The 17,726-nt window shown below is 43.8% G+C and overlaps 1 protein-coding gene and 1 long non-coding RNA gene across 5 annotated transcripts in view; one reads left to right on the top strand and one right to left on the bottom strand.

Annotated features, from left to right (window-relative positions):
- BEND7 (BEN domain containing 7) overlaps positions 1-4,223 on the bottom strand; it is a 78,124-nt gene extending 73,901 nt beyond the window's left edge. For 2 of the 4 annotated variants that reach the window (XM_044761844.2, XM_044761845.2), the window contains exons 1-2: positions 3,741-4,223; positions 1,377-1,460 (exon numbers count right to left, since the gene is read on the bottom strand). In XM_044761844.2, coding sequence (XP_044617779.2) covers positions 1,377-1,460; positions 3,741-3,801 — 145 coding nt within the window. In that variant the 5' untranslated portion in view covers positions 3,802-4,223. The remainder of the gene's footprint in view (positions 1-1,376; positions 1,461-3,740) is intronic. The other 2 variants (XM_044761846.2, XM_070500802.1) reach the window with 2 other exon arrangements.
- A 945-nt stretch (positions 4,224-5,168) lies between these two features.
- On the top strand, positions 5,169-14,594 carry LOC106840458 (uncharacterized). Its single transcript, XR_011499201.1, has 3 exons — positions 5,169-5,306; positions 10,111-10,200; positions 13,648-14,594. It is a non-coding gene; the product is annotated as an uncharacterized lncRNA (long non-coding RNA).
- The last annotated feature ends 3,132 nt before the right edge of the window (positions 14,595-17,726 follow it).

Below are 17,726 nucleotides of genomic sequence, written 5' to 3'. Positions count from 1 at the left end.
TGAGTAGTGCTGGCCTCAGGAATATTCTTTCCCTCCATGGAAAGATCCACATGCCTTCAGTGGTTGCTTGTGTAAGAAATGCTGATATTGCCCTCCCATTTTACCTCCATGAAGTATCTATTTGACTTCTCAGTCCTTTGCAACCCACCCTTTCTCTTCCTCAATGCAAAAAGAGAGACTGTGGTGACAAAACACTACATCTTCAGGCACTCACGTTGTTTTAACTTGCAATAGTCCTCAGGCTGGGTCAGAACAGTAACCCTCCTTCCTTAAGCCAGATCAACTCTCCCCAGGGATATGGCGATTCTGCCCTTGCCTTGCAATCACTCTTGCCCTGGCTGTCTCTCGTTTTCTGCTCCTTGCTGTACAGCACCCAGCCCTCACCCTACTGCCATGGGTTGCAGGTGCTCAGGATGGGCAAGGTTGAAGCCAAATGCCACCATTTACTCCCCACTCCGACTTTACGGGTACTTCACTCAGCGGCAAAATCTTAAGTCGTTTAATTTTTGGTTCATGGTCTGCAAATAACCAACCATACATGCAAGGAGCTTCATGTAAGGTATTTGCACCAAAAATGACATATGAGAAGAGTGCCGACATTTTTGGCTACCTACTCATCCATCATGTGGCCACAAGTGTCGGAAGGTCTTAAAGACGCTGCTTTTACTCTGCCTGTCCACAAGATGAGCTGGGAATGAGGATGGTAAGCGCAAAGTATGGCTATTCTCTCTGAACACAAGTGTTGGTGTGAAATGAACGCAAAGCCAGGAAAGCGAGGAGCTGCTCTGTGACAACTAGTACTATTAAGAGGTGGTTAGGCGGACAATCACACTGTGATTTTCCTTACGCTTTCTGACTGTAGATTTAATTTAATTTTGTCATGGCAGGATTAGCAACCAGGTCACAGAGGTGAAGGGCCATTATAATAAGACAGCATATTAATCCTCTATCCCACCCAAAGCAGAAGCAAAACCAAACAAATAGCAGCTTCCTGGAAATTGAATTTCTGTTATCCAGATGTCAAAGATGTAATACCCCAATTAAACAAACTATTGCCAGTGAAGCATGCCAGCGAATATGCAATGTAAATGGGGTGAGCGCCGAGCGACAAAACTGCACAGTCAGCATCTGGCTCTGGGAGTGAGTGATAATTAGCACTGTGTGTAGACACTAATAAACATTTATGTCTGAAATTACAACTTTTAGCAATGTTAATAAGGGATATATTGGCAATCTGTAAAATAAAAGGTCTTGAAAAGAATGTCATACATTAAGCAATGGCAGACATTTCCCGTTCTGGCACAATCTTTTTTTTCCCCCTAATTGCAAATGGCCACGCTGTTTTTGCTGAGAAATTAATTGACATAAGAACCTACCTAAAAAAATGGGTTGTGTCTCTTTGGCCTCCCCATTAACATCGTTGCTGAATTCTGAGCTCTTATATACCTCATGGTGATAATCTGTGATGAGAAAACAACCAGAAATTAGAATTCTGATGACCTGCGAGATATGAATAAGCAATAAAGCCTAGAATCTCATGACATATAGTGTGTATAATCTACAATTTAATTTATAAATACAAATTTCAATTTATAAATAGAATTTTTGGTTAATCACAGAATTTGTAGTCACTAATAACCCCTAAAACTTTGCTTACTCTGGTGAAGTACACAAACTTGAGATATTGCTTTGACATTAGAAAACAGCTCTGCTTGGTCACATAGTTTTTACAGTAAATTTGGCCCACAGATGCCAATTACGAGGCTGCTTTTCTTTCAAATGATAAGTCTATATGGAAAAGAAAAACCCTGCCCAATCATAGGCCAGAGGAGTATTCCAAATTTCTCTCCACAGCCTGTTTTCATAAGTATTTCAATAGTATGCTTTAGTGTTACTCAACACTCTGTTTTCTCAGTTTACCCAGAAAAATCCCCACTGCTAAGCAGCTGACAGCCAAGCACACATGAAAAATACCGATTTGTTATTTCAAAAATAGTATAATTTGGATAAGAAAGCAAGATTCTCATCTTTCATACAAGTGAGTCTTTTGCATTCAGCTACTGCACTTTCATATGCAATAATTTATGTCCTAAAAATGCACCTGCAGAGCAGAGAGAAGAATCAGACTCATAATTTAAAAGAAAAGAAAAGAAAAACTTGCTATGTCAGTCAAACTTTAAAATACAACATTTTACAAGCTTCTCTACAGAGGCGACTGTACTCTGGCAATTGTCTATTTCTAAAAAGCAGCATCGCCTAGGTCAGAAAACAGAGGTCCCTTCTTAACAGCTATTCCCTTTTTTTTGGCCTTGGACCTCACAGGACAAGGTCTACAAAACGACTCTCACTTTTAAGATAAAGTCGTAAGTGGCCTGAGGTCATAAATAAGAAAGCAGCCTACATTCCTGAATGAATCAGATAGACCAACAGGCCAGTCACGCAGGAAGAGACTTTTAAAGTACAAATGACTGTGCAATCAACACTAGTAGAAAAAATGCACATAGAAAGAGGGAAGAGCCAAATATTTTGAATACATAAAAACTATTTCAGGCCTCTTTCATGAAAAAGTATCCAAAGGAAATCAGGGGATACAGATATGAGTAGATCTTCAAAATGTCAATCATCAGACCATTTTCAGACTAACCGAACAGGCTTTATTGAATCTCTATCATCCTTAGATTGGCTTATCTTGAAAAGCTCTATTACTCGCAATTGCCCTCTAATTTTCATTAGCTTACATGTGACTTCTCCAGGTTGTTAAGACAATCGCCTTGCTCTCTACTCTGATGCCAATGCTAGATACCACAGGAAAAGCGGACAGCTTCTCTGGTTTGGTTTTGACCTCAAGTTGATCCAAAGAAGATAGAAATTTAAAGAGGGTGGTTCTCATCTCAATATTAGGATTTGTGACATGACCATGAAAAATGTCACCTGCCTCCAAGTTAAGGTGACACAAGGCATTTTGAAAGACATATTTTCACATCTGCTCTTGAGTTCTCATCATTTGTTAAAAAGTCAAATCAGGAAAATGAAGACTCTGATAAGTAATTGAACATAGACAAGACTATTCAACTCTCCCCTCCCCGATAAAATAAACCCAAGCCCCAAAGACTGTGGTATACACCTGTTAAATCGCCAGGAACCGGCTGGATTTTTTTTTTTTTTTGTCAATGATACATATATGACTGATAAGTGATCTATTCTAAAACACCTTTGCCATGCAAATAACGAACGTATCTAGAAAAGATGTTGGACGTCAACAATTCTCATCTGGGCTTGTCCACCTCATGAGCTTCTTTCTCGTTCTTAAAAGAACCACCACCTTTCTTCCTTCTCTTTGCGGGGGGGGGAGAAAAAAACACCCCACGACCATGGGTCGGGATTCGTGTCCGCACGGCCTGATGGAGAGGCAGATCGCCCCCACCCCCCTACCTAGCCACAGGAGTGGAATACCAAAGAAGGCTCCCGGCTCCCCAAGTGTCATTGTTTGCTAATTTCCTGATGTGCCCTCCGACTTGTTTACGCCGGATAACATCCTGCCTCTCCCCCCGCACAACTTTCCCCGCCGCTCGCGTGTGCGGCCGCTGCCCCCGCGGGAGGGGACTCGGGGGGTCCCGGGAGCCCGGCCCCCCGGCGTGGGACGCGCGGCCGCGGCGCCGGGCGAGGGGCGGCGGGCCGGGCGCGGGGATGTTTACGCGGCGCCAAGTCCTTCCTCCGCCGGCCGCACGCCCCCCGCTTACCTCGGCTCACCAGTTTGAAGCTCTGCGATTTCCTGCTTCGTTTCCTCTCCGAGAACTCCATGGTGCGGGCGGGAGCGGGCGGCAGGGGCTGCGGCCGGGGGCGGCCGGCCGGGCGGCCGAGGGAGCGGCGGCCGAGGCGGCGGCGGCGGCGGCGCTGGCTCTTGTCACCCGGCAGCGGGAGCGCCAGGACCAAGGTCCGTGCCTGGAATCCGCAGGGGGGAGGCAGAGGAAAGGGAAAAGCCAGCTCGGAGCCCTCGGGGGCTGCGGCTCGCGGGGCTCGGCGGGAGGCGCCTTCCCGGGAGAAGTTGCCCCCTCCCGGCGGCCGCCCGCGGCGCGCTCAGCGCGCCCCCCGACCCCCGCTCCTTCCCGGCGCCTGTGCGGGCGCCGCCGGAGCGAACTTTCCGTTGGGGAGCGAGTTGGGGGCGGGGAGGGCGCGGCGCGGCGGGCCGGGGCTGCCGGCGCCCTGGGCGCAGCTCCGGACGCGGCGGCGGCGGCGGCGAGCGCGGCCCCGGGGACGCGGCGGGCGGCGGCGGGGTGCGAGCCGGGTCGGGGCGCTGACCGCCCCCGCGGGAGGAGGGGCGCCGCGGAGGAGGCGGCGCCGCCGGGACCCCGGGGCCACCTGCTGGCGGAGAGCGGCCGCCGCCATCCCCGGGGGCCCGGGCCGCCGCTACCCACCGGCCTGGCCGCGCGGCGCCCCGAGGAGGAGCCGGAGGCCGCGCGCGGCGCCCTCGGCCCGGCCGGCCGGCCTGGCCCCGGGGACGCGGGCCCGGCCCGGCGCGGGGGTCGGGGAGTCGGGCCGCTGCTTCCCGGGGGCCCGGCTCGCGGCCCCGAGCTCGCCGGCGCCTCCCCGCCGCTCCCTGGGGCCGATCTTGTTAGAAACAGCCCTGGGGGTCGGGGACCCTCCTGGCCAGCCCACTCCTTGCCTTCAGATTCGGGGTGTCGAAGGGCCAGGCTCACTGGTTTTAGGCAAGTTTTAGGATTTAAAAAAAAAAAAGCCCAACTTACCCATCTGCGCTCTGCAAGGGAACGAAGAGATTGTAGAATTTCCTGGTGGGAAGAGTATAGAAGAGTGAGCTTCAGTTCTTCATCCCCGTGCAAGGAGGGTTGCAGGAAGATCCGGAGTTATGTTCAGGGAGAGAACTTGGAATGTGGGGCTTGGAGAGGGTGCAAGGGGTGAGGGGTGCGACGTCAGTGGGTGCCTGATCGCTTTGCTGACTCTTAGGGAAGAAGTGGCCGAGGCAGGTGCAGGGGACTCTGCCGCTTGCTGTAATAATGCCAAAATAATTAGCATAAACGGAAAGCTCTTATTAGTTTTATATAATATTCTTCTCTAGGCAGCTAAGAGCACGCTACGTCTTTCTCACATCTTTAGAGTGTGGAATGGAAGAGAATTTTACACTATCTGGGAAAGGCAGTACAGGAGTGTGATCCGGCGTGATTAAAAGTGCCACCGCCAGACTCATCATCTCTAGACCAAAATACAAAGAGTAAAAAGATGGACAACCCATCCAGCGCTGTGGCAAATTTAAGCGGCCCCGAAAGAATAGAGGGGATTAAAGGAAAACGGTATGTTGATAAATGTGATCCGTTACACAGTACCTCTCACTCCAATGAGGAGACAGCCACTCAGGGTCCACTTTTAACAGGGAGATACAGAAGAAGGGGGAAGTTGGGGGCAACTAGCATGAACCTACACACACCCAGAAATAAAATCAAGGTACCAGGTAACCACCAAATAGTGGAAGCGGGGCCTGGTGCGCATCCTGAGGTCTTAGGTGGGCTGCTCCAGGTTGGAGGGGTAGTTGTTTCAGCTCGCTAAAGCAAACCCTTCCACAAGAGGTTTTGAAATCTTTTTGGTCACTGTCTCCTTCTAGGTTATGTTCAAAGCTCCGGACCCTAGTCCCGGAAAATACGTATAGAGCAAACAAAATTTTGTGTAGACTTTTTGGAGTTCTTAGACCCCTGGGTGCTCTTAAAAGGTGGCGCAAGGGGTTAAAGTGATAACAGGGGTTCAATCAACTACCCTGTTTGGTTTCCTTCCGTTATTTTTTTCTCTTTCTTTCTTTAAAACCAAGCCGTTAAAAACCCAAAGGTGTTTTGAATATTTCTAAGAGGCAAAGCTTACTATTTTGTTCCTGGGGTTGGGACCTTTTCTTTCCTTTTGTGATGCCTTTTAAAATGTTATTCTAAAAGCCGCAAGGCTGAGTACTATACCAATTGAGGGACATTTAAGATCGTTCATGCCTTGGAGCATAAAATGAGATTTTATTATGCTTAAGCTATGCTGAAATCGTTGAAGGTGCCACACCAAGAAGCAGATCCCTAGGGGAGAAATTAACAACTTAGCATTTTCAGTTCAAGTGGGAATATGAATTCCATTTACTGAAGAAAATAGTTTTGATATAGTTAAGAAGAAAATATTTCAAAGTAATAATATTTTTACATAATACTCATTTTCCTTGACCCGTTTTCCTGGCTCAGCAAAGATGCTCTATGAGCAAGTTGGTCTACAGAGGCCATAGGTCAGGCCTGTCCTATTAATGTAATAGAGAAAATCAACAAATATTTATTCTCCACAGTGTGCAAATCACCATGCCTTTAAATAGCAAAAATGTGTATACTCTTAATTAGCATTCAGTAAAGATTAATTATGATATTTAATAAAAAAGATTGCTTTAAGCGGTATCTGTATGAGTTGCTTGAGCTGCCATAACAAAATACAATAGACCGGGTGGCTTAAACAATACAAATTTGTTTTTTGCTAGTTCTGAAGGCTGGAAGTCCCAGATAAAGGTCTGACAGGGTCAGTTCCTGGCCCCCTTCTCACAGTGTGCTCTCATGGTGGAGAGAAAGACAGCTGCGATCTCTTCCTCTTCTTATGAGGACACTAATGCCATCGTCAGCGTCCCATCCTCATGAGCTCATCTAAACCTATTTACCTCTCCAAAGCCCCACCTCGAAATACCATCACGCTGGGGGCTAGGGCCTCAACGCGGTATTGTTTTTGATTAATTGAATACAGCTTTCGTGTTGGCGTGTCCTGGAAAGTCCTGTGGGAGACCTGCTAAGGTCATTTCTTTGCCTCTATAGTTGAAAGCCCCCAAAAGTTTTAGAACTGCAGCTTTACGTATTATTCAAAGCTCACGGGAAACGGGTCAAGTATCCTGTGACTTCATGGACGCTGAACATCATATGACCGTCCTAAAACTCAGTCAATTATCATGATTAAACGTAGGTTTTAATCTTTGACAAAGACAGGTAATTTGGCCAGAAAACATTTAAGCAATCTTGACCCTAATTCTTTATTTTTTATTATTTTATTGGGGTCATATTGGCTTACAAGATTGTGTAATTTCAGGTGTACATCACTCTATTTCAGTTTCTGTATCGACTGCATTGTGTTCGCCACCAACAGTCCACTTTTTATCCGTCACCACACATATGTGCCCCTTTACCCCTGTCACCCTCCCCTGCCCCCTTCTCATCTGGTAACCGCTAATCTATTCTCCTTATCTATGTGTTTATAACCCTAATTCTTAAAGCTCTCTTTCTGAAAACTGTTCTGAGAGGAATAGCATTATGAAAATTTCCGTCTTTACTTAGAGCCTGGCTGTCCCATAGAAATACAATGCAAGCCATGGATGGAATTTAAAGTTTTTATTAGCCACATTTAAAGAAAGTAAAAATCAACAGGTTAAACTCATTTTAGTCATATATATCTTATTTAACCTAGTACGATATTAAAAATATTATCATTTTGACATGTAATCAATATAAAAATATTAATGAGGTATTTTACTTTTTTTTTGGTATGAAGTTTTGAAAATGGTGTGTGTTTTACGCTTAGGGGACAAATCAATTCAGATTAGCCAAATTTCGGGTGCTCAATAGCCACATGTGGCAAGTGGCTACCATATTGGACAGCTCAGATTTACAGGAGCTATGTGATTTGAACCATGTTATATACATAGATGTGACTGCAACCTGATTATTGTTTGTTTTATTAATAACCTTCAAAAAGGAGATCAGCAGGATGGTATTATTGGGTTTGAAGCTGTTTAGAAGTCTTTCATTGGAGTCTCTGGAATTGAATCAGGTGTACATCCTTAGTGAACCTCCTGTCACTGAGTAGATTCTGGAGTCCTTCAGGAAGATTTAAAAAGTATAAATATTCACTTTTCAATTTTACAATGATCACCCATCAGAAGGGTCATGGAAAGAATAGGCAGCCCTACTTGGGCCCCAATTTATCGATTTGTTGCTGGCCTAACTCAGATTTCCACTTTCATTTACTTTATGGGTTTTAGCAATTGTAATTTAAAGGAATGTAGGAGGTATTTATATAAGATTAGTTAAATGAAAATGTGATCTTGGAATGTTGCACAAATAATGTTACCTTATATTTATATGGGGCTTCTCTTATAGGAACGCAAGGATATTTATACATTATCTAATTCTCTTAATTGCTTTATGAGGTTGGTAGATGTTAATATTCCAATTTTGCAAATGTGGAAAATCATTTTGCCTAAGACCATTTTTTAGTGAAATTTGAATGGCACACTGATTTCCTGACTATCTTAAATATGATGTGTTAACCTTAGTACCTTTCTCTTGTTTTCTTTAAAGTAAATTTTTAATGTTCTTTTTTAAGATCTAACTTATACAGTAAAGAACATAAATCTTAAGTGTATACCTCAATTTCTTTTACTTATGTATATATCCATGTAACCCCCCTCCCTCCAGATTAAGATACAGAACATTTCCAGCCCACCAGCAGGCACCCCTGTGGTCTCTCCCAGCAGACAACCCCCCAAGGAAAGCACATTTCTAACCTTTATCACCATAGCTTGGTTTTGCCTCTCCTTGAGCTTCATATAACTTTTGTGTCAGGCTTCCTTCTGCTCAACATTATGTCTGCAAGATTCATTCATGTTGTTGGGTATAGTAGTGGTTCATTCTTTTTCATTGCTATGTATTATTTCATTATATAAATATGCCACAATTTTCTATCCATTCTGCTGTTGATAGATATTCTTGTACATTTTAGTTCATGTCATTTGGTGGACATAAGCACGCTTTATCCTGTATATATATTCATGAATAGAATTGCTGAATTATAGTATATACATATGTTTAGCTTTAGTAGATACTGGCAAATAGTTTTCCTAATTAGTTGTACCAATTTACACTCCCACCAGCAGTGTATGCGAGTTCTAGCTGTTGCATATCTTCACCAGCACTTGGTATTGTCAGGGGTGTAGCGGTATACCATTGTCTTATTGGGATTTTGGGATTTTTAATTTGCATTCCCCAAGTGATCAATGACATTAAGCACATTTGTGTATGATTATTGGTCATTTGGACGGCCTCTCTTGTGATGGGCCTTTTCAAGTCTGTTGCCCATTTTTAAATTTCTGAGTTCTCGATCTTTTTTATTAATTTGAGGGAATTCTTTCTATATTCTGGACATAAGTCCTTTGTAGGATATTTGTTTTGCAAATGGCCTCTCCCACTCTATAGCTTGTGTTTTCGTTCTCGGTGTTCTTAAAGTTCTTAATTTGAGTGCAACTGAGTTTGTAAATCTTTTTATGTCATGTTAGGAAATTATTTTCTATCTGCATACACTTTCTTTTAAACTTGAATTTGTCAGTGTGTTAGTTTCCTGAGGCTGCTGTAACAAATTACCACAAACTTGGTTGCTTAAAACAACAGAAATTCATTTTTCCACTGTTGTGGACGCCAGAAGTTGGAAATCAGTATCACTGGGCCAAAGTCAAGGTTTCAGCAGGGCTGTGCTCCCTCCAGAGGCTCTAGAGAACAATCTGTTCCCTGCCCCTTTCTGTGCCTTGCCTCTTCCAGCTTCTAGAGGCTGCGGGCATTCCTTGGTTTGCGGCCTCATCACTCCAATCCCTGCCTCTGTCTTCATCACACCTTCTCCTCTGTGTGTGAAGTCCCCCTCTGCCTCTCTCTTATAAGGACTCTTATGATGGCATTTAGGACTCACCCCACTTATCCAGGATAATCTCCCCATCTCAAGATCCTTAATTTAATCTCATCTGCAAAGACCCTTTTTCCATATAAGGTCATAATCCCAGGCTCCAAGGATTAGGATGTGGATGTTTTGGGGGTCCATCTTGCAATCTCTCGGTCAAATTGACTTCAGAGTAACTAAACGTCAAGGCAAGGCAGTGATATTATAGACAGAGTTCTGGCTGGGAGACTTGAGTGAAACTACCCGTGCAAAATTTTAACATCTGTGGGCCTCAGTTTCTTTGTTAATAGGAATAATAATATATGTCTTCTCAACTCTACAAAGTTGTTTGCAGGTGAAATACTGCATGTGAAAGTCATTTGAAATATTGAAATTTAGGGTCACGTGGTGCCGTACTTGAGAAGATGAGGTTGAGTACCTTGCCCACGTATCACAATTCTCATTTCTGCCCCTGAATGAAACTCCTAGGTAAGTAAATACTTCCGGTGGCATTAGAGGGGTCCAAGCCGTAGGGGAAGTTAGCCTGGATTTTATGTCAAACGTTCCAGACCGTGTAGCATCGTAGTTTGGAGTGTGTCCTCTGGGATCAGACCTCCTGGGTTTGAAGCCCAGCTTGATTGCTTCCTAGTGGGACAATCTTGGGCAGTTTGGGGACTGACTTCACTTAACAGCCTTCTGACATTATATCCAGGGACAGTTTAATATAAAGGATTGTTAACTAGTAGAAGGGGCTTAGCTGCTAAAGGGAGTAAAAGGCTAAAAGGCATCTAAGGGGTACCAAAGGCCCAGCCACTACCTCTTGGCTGAAAGGAGGGGACAATAAAGGAACTAAGGGCAAGGATGGGAGTCAGTCCTCTTCAGAGAAGCCATTGCTACCTCAGGAACCTGCAGCCTGCTGGTGGGACAAGACTTGCAGAAGGTAGGGCCAGAGCTGGTCTGCAGAAGCAGCGCCCAGAGAGGAGAGTGTGGCCGGAGATGCGGCTGGGACTCCAAGCTGGCCTCTGGGCTCCTGCTCTGAATAACTATGGAGGACCAGGACCTGTAAGGGAGGGTCTTCCTGGGGCTGCAGCCTTGCAGTGTCCCTCTGGTGCCCTCTGTTGACATAGCCTAACATTCTGCCAGCTCCAGCCATGAGGCAAGGCAAAGAAGGGTGGGTTTGGGGCTGGGACACAATACATTGATAACTGGCAGTGATTTATCCTTTATGCCTTATGTTCATCTGGAAACGGGAGATAATAATTTTACACCCCCCCCCACATACAAAGAATTATCACATAGACTTATTGTAAAAAGTAAATGAATTAATGCGTGTAAGTGCTTAGACCCATAGCTAGTGCAGTCTCGGTCGGCTATTCCAATTGGCTCTAATTTATTACCTCCTACCGGGCCCATGTCATGAGCTGATATCCAGGGAAGAGCGGGACCCTGCCTCTGCCCGCATGGAGCCGCATCTTTAGCGCCTTTAGTTACATGGTCAGATTTCAGATGCTTCCTAGTTTGTATTTTAAGGACTAATACTATCCTGAAGCCTAGCTTTAAGAATTTGAAGAACTTCTTAGCATAATGTAACCATTTTTCTTTTGGTCTAACTCTTTTTAGCAGAGAAGGATGCATGATATTTTTCTCTGTGGTTCCTTAAAAAGAGAAATCACTGCCAAATAATGAATTCCTTCACCCAATATTTATTAACTGCCTACTATGGGTCAGACAGGATTCTAGGTCCTGGGGATGCAGAAGTGAACAAGAAAAGACAAAACGAAATTTCTATCTTCATAGGGCTTAGATTCTAGGTGGCGGCTGGGGGAGATGGACGACAGACAAAATAAATAGAAATAGGGTATAAGTGATAAGTACTATGGAGAAAAAGAAAACTGGGAATGAGGATAAACTTGATTCTCTTCCTCAAGTCTCACTACTTAAAAAGAATTATGTGTGTGTCTGTGTGTTTTGGTGCCAGTTCCATGTATATTCTGTGATTCCGAATCAGTTGTGGAAACTAGAAACGCCAGGATCCCAGGAGAGCCTGTGTGGGGAAAATTTTCCCTTTGATTTTGATAAAATTTGAGTTAGGTTCTTTTTTTTTTTAATCTTCCCCTCATAATGTAAACATATTTGCCTCAGTCAATTCAGATTCATTGTACCAAGTTGCACATCTATGTACTCAGTAGGCGAGAGAGTCCTTTCTCTATTGGCAATAGCCTTAATTCTCTCTTAAGTGCCAGATTGGTGGTAATTCTCTCTGGTGAGTTGCTAAACCCAATCTTTTTCATCTGTATGTCTGAATGTCAACATCTCCTTAAATCTGAGTCGGACCTCTGTGTTAAATTCTTTTTAAAAATTCTTCCTTATTTAAATATTCATGGGAATGGCTGATCTCCAACCTATGAAATAAAAGTAGAAGTTTTAGACAAATCTCTTCCATTTAATTTTCCCATTCCAAAGACTTTAGAAACAAGTCTGAAAATTATAGGAACCACAAATTTAAAAAAAAGTGTTAGTTTGATATGTCTGAAATTAATGCTTTAATTTATTCACCACAGAATGTCTTCACACATCGCTGTTTTTTGTAATTTATACCATACACTGTCTACTCAAGTTAATGTGTGAAGCATGGTTAAATTATGCCTAAAAAGGAATATGAAAACTCTCTACAATATGGTCACGGGAAAAGGGTCTAACAAGGAGTAATGGGGCAAAATTTAAATAAGAGAAATTGAAATAGAAGTTTCAGAAAAACTGTCAGGTATTGAAGATTCGCCTAACTGGAATAAGCTCCTCAGAAAAAGACTTAAAAACTTTTAGAGGGCCAGCCCGGTGGCGCAGCAGTTAAGTTCCCATGTTCCACTTCGGCAACCCTGGGTTTGCTGGTTCGGATCCCGGGTGCGGACATGGCACCACGTGGCAAGCCATGCTGTGGCAGGCGTCCCACATATAAAGTGGAGGAAGATGGGCATGGATGTTAGCTCAGGGCCAGTCTTCCTCAGCAAAAAGAGGAGGATTGGCGGTAGATGTTAGCTCAGGGCTAATCTTCCTCAAAAATAAATAAATAAATAAAAAATAAAAATAAAGTGAGGCATATTAAAAATTAAAAAAAAACTTTTAGAGCAGTCGACTGGAAATGGATTAGACAAAGTTCTAGAAAATATTTCTATAGGGAATGCATAATTGTACATGTGGTCTAACCAGTAGACCACATAATCTAATGAGCTTTTGTGTGTTTTCAATCTTTTGTTAATCATATCAAAGGAGGTTTGGGATAAAGATCAAATGAACAATTCCATAGAAAAGAGACATATTTTGTCAATATGATGTCGTTTGTTCTTTTCCCCATTGTGTATCACATGCTGACAGGACTGTCGTTCCTCTTCTTGTGGCTAATTTAATGCTGTAAAGGATGCCAGACTGATAGCTCGGGAGATTGCTGTCTGTTCTACACGTTCCTGACCTTGTACTTCAGTCTCATTCTAAAGGAGTCCGGGCGAGAACTGTAAAGGCAGGATGGTCACTGTGTGATACAGTTTTGTTTTCTTTTTGAGATTAATAATACAGTCCTAATGAGTGTTTTTAAATGTTAGCAATTTGGAGGTTGCATTCATTAATTCACTGAAACTCCTACCTGTGTGTGAAACCCTTGCTTGTAGGTTTTAGGCCGTGTAGGAAATACAGATCTCTGAGAGACTGCTCCTGCCTTCAATGAGTGTACAGTTCGGTGAGCTGCTAAAATGAGTAAGAGCTGCTCTTTACATGGGCCATCACTTCTAAAACTCTGAACCCAAAACGGGAAATGGAGTTCGGAGATGTGAGGCATGAGGGGGTGGGGAGAGGGGATGTGCAAGAGGAGGTTGCCACGCTGGGTGAGTGTAGGTTTATTTCCCTCTGTGATGATTAATAGACTTGTTTTTTCTCTTGTACTAGGATTCTCCCAAGAAACAGAACCAATAAGAGATGGACAGGTCTAGATAAAAAGATGTGTTTGAGGAACTGGCTCACATGATTACAGAGACTGAGAAGTCCCACGATCTGCATCTAAAAGCCGGAGACCCAGCAAAGCCGATGTGTAATTCCTGTCTGAGTCCAAAGGCCTAACAACCAGAGGAGCTGATGGTGTAAATCCTCGTCCAAGGGCAGGAGAAGACCGAGGTCCCAGCTCAACCTGGCAGGTAGGAAGCAAAAGGGACGAATTCCTCCTTCCTCCTTTTTGTTCTATGCAGGCTCTCAACAGATTGCATGAGGCCCACCCACATTGGGGAGAGCAGTCGACTTCACTGAGGCCACTGATTCCACTGCTAACCTCCTTCGGAAACACCATCACGGACCCGCCCCATGGCTCAGCCAGGTTGACACATAAAATTAACCATCACAACTCTCAAGTCCTATTTCAGCGGTTCCTTTCAAACCGAGTTGAAGATGCGAAATAACTTTTGGACTTCTCTAGAGGAAACATCAGCAGGACAGTCTCATCATTTTCGGCCTGGGCCTTTGCTCCCGCCTGGCCTGCCCCACTTCTCCTCCGCACTCTAGAGCTCTTCCTGTTTGCCTGCTCTGTTCTCAGGGAAGCTCCGCTTGTGAATCTTATCGTTGACCCCAACTCCCCCGTCTGTCCCTGCCCTACTCAGGCCCCGGGGAACAGTGGGCGGGAAAAGCTGTTCAGCGCTTGTCACCCACTGTGGCTACTGCTGTTCCCTGAGCTAGCACAAGGCCTGTTCCCTCCTCACTCAGGTCACCGAAGGGTCCCTCGTTTCATCTGCAGAATCCTTTGTAGTCGAACCTTTGCTTCGATGAGATCTATATCTTATGGGGATAATGTAGTTTTTAAAACAGCAAGGCAAAACAAATAAATTGGATATCTACTATGAAACTTAGGTGATTTGGTGATTCTTCTGGTTTCATGAGTTGATTGTTAGTAATTATGTATATAGATACATTTATACAATTCTAATGATTTTTACTAATTGAATTGAAATTGTTTATAATTACAAATTAAATGTAGTTGTAGTACATATTTGCTTTTAGAATAATGATTTAGTCCTACGTAGTGACACTGCAGTAGTTTTAATCTCTGGAGAATTCAGTTGAGATACCTTTTTTTTTCATTTTTGGTGAGGAAGATTGGCCCTGAGCTAACATCGTTGCCAATCCTCCTCTTTTTGCTTGAGGAAGATTGGCCCTGAGCTGACATCTGTGCCCATCTTCCTCTGTTTTTTTGTATGTGGGACGCTGACACAGCATGGCTTGATGAGCAGTGTGCAGTTTCTGCACCCGGGATCCGAACCTGTGAACCATGGGCCACTGAAGCAGAGCACATAAACTTACCCACTATGCCACCGGGCTGGCCTCCTGAGATACCTTTTTTTTTTGTTTTTTCTTTTCTTTTTTTTTCGGGGGGGGGGGGCAGAAGATTAGCCCTGAGCTAATATCTGCCAATCCTTTTTTTGCTGAGGAAGACTGGCCCTGAGCTAACATCAGTGCCCATCTTCCTCTACTTTATATGTGGGATGCCTACCACAGCATGGCTTGCCAAGTGGTGCCATGTCCGCACCCGGGATCCAAACCAGCGAAGCCAGGGCCGCAGAAGCGGAACGTGCGAACTTAACCGCTGCGCCAGCGGGCCGGCCCCCTAAGATACCTTTTTTTAATGAGAATGATTAAGATTGAAGATAAAAAAAAGTGAGAATTAACCAGGTTAGAGTAAATTTATCACTTCAAAATTTCACTTTTTTCCTCAATCTGTGTTGGTGTTTTTCTAGAAAGACTTTTGAGTGCTTTGGCTGATGCCTGTTTTAAGTTTTCTAGGTCCACTGGAGTTGCCTTTTATTGTAGTGGCTTTGATCTGTTCTCTCAGTTTGGCAATGCAGACTTCCTTCAGATTTTTAAACGTTCCTATAAGCACTTTGCTTTGAAATTCCCAACTCCCTTTCCAGGAGCTGAGAAGAGACTTTGAGCTCATTTAGACAAGTTACGCTGACAAGGAGATTTTCATATGGCTACAACACCATATAGTCTTTAAGGACAGCTGACTTGGTCCCTGTCTATAGTGCACCAATAAAACATTTCCAGCTACTTCAGCATCTTAATGCTCCCAACGGCCTCTGCTGGATCCTGCTGCTTTTGGAGACTGATTTTTTGATATTCTGATGTTTTCAATACATTTTTTTGTGGGCAACTCAAGAAGTAGTATATACCTAAGAATTCTCATTTTCAAGCCTAAGGTATTCACTTCTGACGTTAGTGATATTCCTCTCATTAATTTTCTTAAATTAGGGTTACCAGATCTAGGGAGAAAAAACTCAAACAGGAACACCCAGTTAAATTTGAATTTCACATACAGAAAGAAAGCTTTTTTTTTCTTTAAGTCTAAGTATATCCCATGCAGTATCTGAGACATACTTTTACTAAGCAATTATTCGTTCCTTGTGTGAAATTCAGATTTAACTGTGTGTCTTGTATTTTATTTGGTTGCCCTATCATAAATGGGATTTTCTGCTCCCGCAGCTTCCCCACCCTTCCAGCTCCAGAACTTTACCCGGGGTTCAGAGTCCAAAGAGAAGGAGAGGGCGTGGAGATATAGGAATATAGGAGGGGATACTTGACGTTTGTTGCCAGGTCCTTGGCAATTTCCTGGCCATAAACTCCCTTCTAGGCCTAGAAAAGTGGTGCTGAGGTATCAGGTAAAAGGAGGGGAGCCCCAGGAATGAGGTAGCTTCTCATGGCACTGTTTGCCCATCCATTTATCAATAACAATTTATCCAGACCCCAGCAGCACTGCAGCCCCATTTACCAGTGAATACGTGGTCCCCGACTGTTCATCTAGAGTCTACAGCCAGGCCGTGTGGTACTTTATGATGTCCTGAGAGCCTGTCTGGTTGCAGTTACCCATCATCCTACCGTTTAGTGAAATGTAATTCTGCTTGTAAGATGTTGGTATGACAAGAAAAAAATTAATATTTGAGGGTTCACAGCCTCTCCTCCTCCTCACCTTGAAAAGGACAATTCTCTCTTCCTGCCCTGTGTCCCTGGTCCCAGGATCACTGGGGACCAGGTTAATGGGAGAGGGCTGGAATTAAACGCAGCCACGGCCGGTTTGATTGACCTCAGAAAGGCAGCAAGATGAGACGAGAACACATACAGAAGACGAGAGAAGCAGGGCAGAAAAGGAACAAGGCGGTGTGCGTGTGGAAGGGAGAGATCTGAGAGGGGAGGATTTTGGAGGAATGTGAAGAGAAAGAAGGGGTTTGAAGGCAGTGTTTCTGCCAGACTCTGTGAAATATCAGGGAAGAGAAAGAAAAAGATTTTCAGGAAGTTGTGGTGTGGATTGTAAGATTCATCCCCCGTTGGCATTTTTTTGAGCAGCTGTGGTTAATATTTATATTTATTTAGTGACTTTTTAGCTGTCGCCGTGATGTTTCCTCTGATTGTGAATTATCCTGAGATGTACCTACATACGACCCAGCTCTATGCCATTTACCCAAAGTAGGGAAAGAGAAAAAGCAGGGCAGTGAGGATCCATTAAATTCTGATCAGACAAATGTTGGGCAGCCAAACTGTAAAGCAGTGCCTCATTTATTCCATCATTCTAACAGTCCCTGGGAAGAGCTAAAACAGTTATTCCCCACAGGAACATTAAAACATAAATTGATGTTATCTATTCATGTATTTATGACATTATGGATTTTCTCTCTACCCTCTTTCCTCCCTTTTCCCTCATATAGTTAAATATACGTGTGACATGATGTGTGACCATGAGATAAATAAACATATTTTTGTCATGCCGAGTAGAACTTATACTCCAAATCAGTGGTTTTTTCTTTTTCTTGCAAAGTTTGTCAACGTGGATGCTGAACTCTTTGCATCTATGCATCATTGCACTGCATTGCATTGTTCAAAAACATTGGGATCTCCTGTTTTGGAAATACCTTCAGAGTTTATGTCAGATTATTTTAATTATCCTCACTAATGGAAAATCTGTGTCCTTAAAGATACATTTGACTTTTGAA

This window comes from Equus asinus, chromosome 29, assembly GCF_041296235.1.
Source record: "Equus asinus isolate D_3611 breed Donkey chromosome 29, EquAss-T2T_v2, whole genome shotgun sequence".
In the NCBI taxonomy this organism is placed as follows: Eukaryota; Metazoa; Chordata; class Mammalia; order Perissodactyla; family Equidae; genus Equus; species Equus asinus.
Note: the sequence above shows the minus strand (reverse complement) of the source record. Positions and strands in the feature narration are given on the sequence as shown.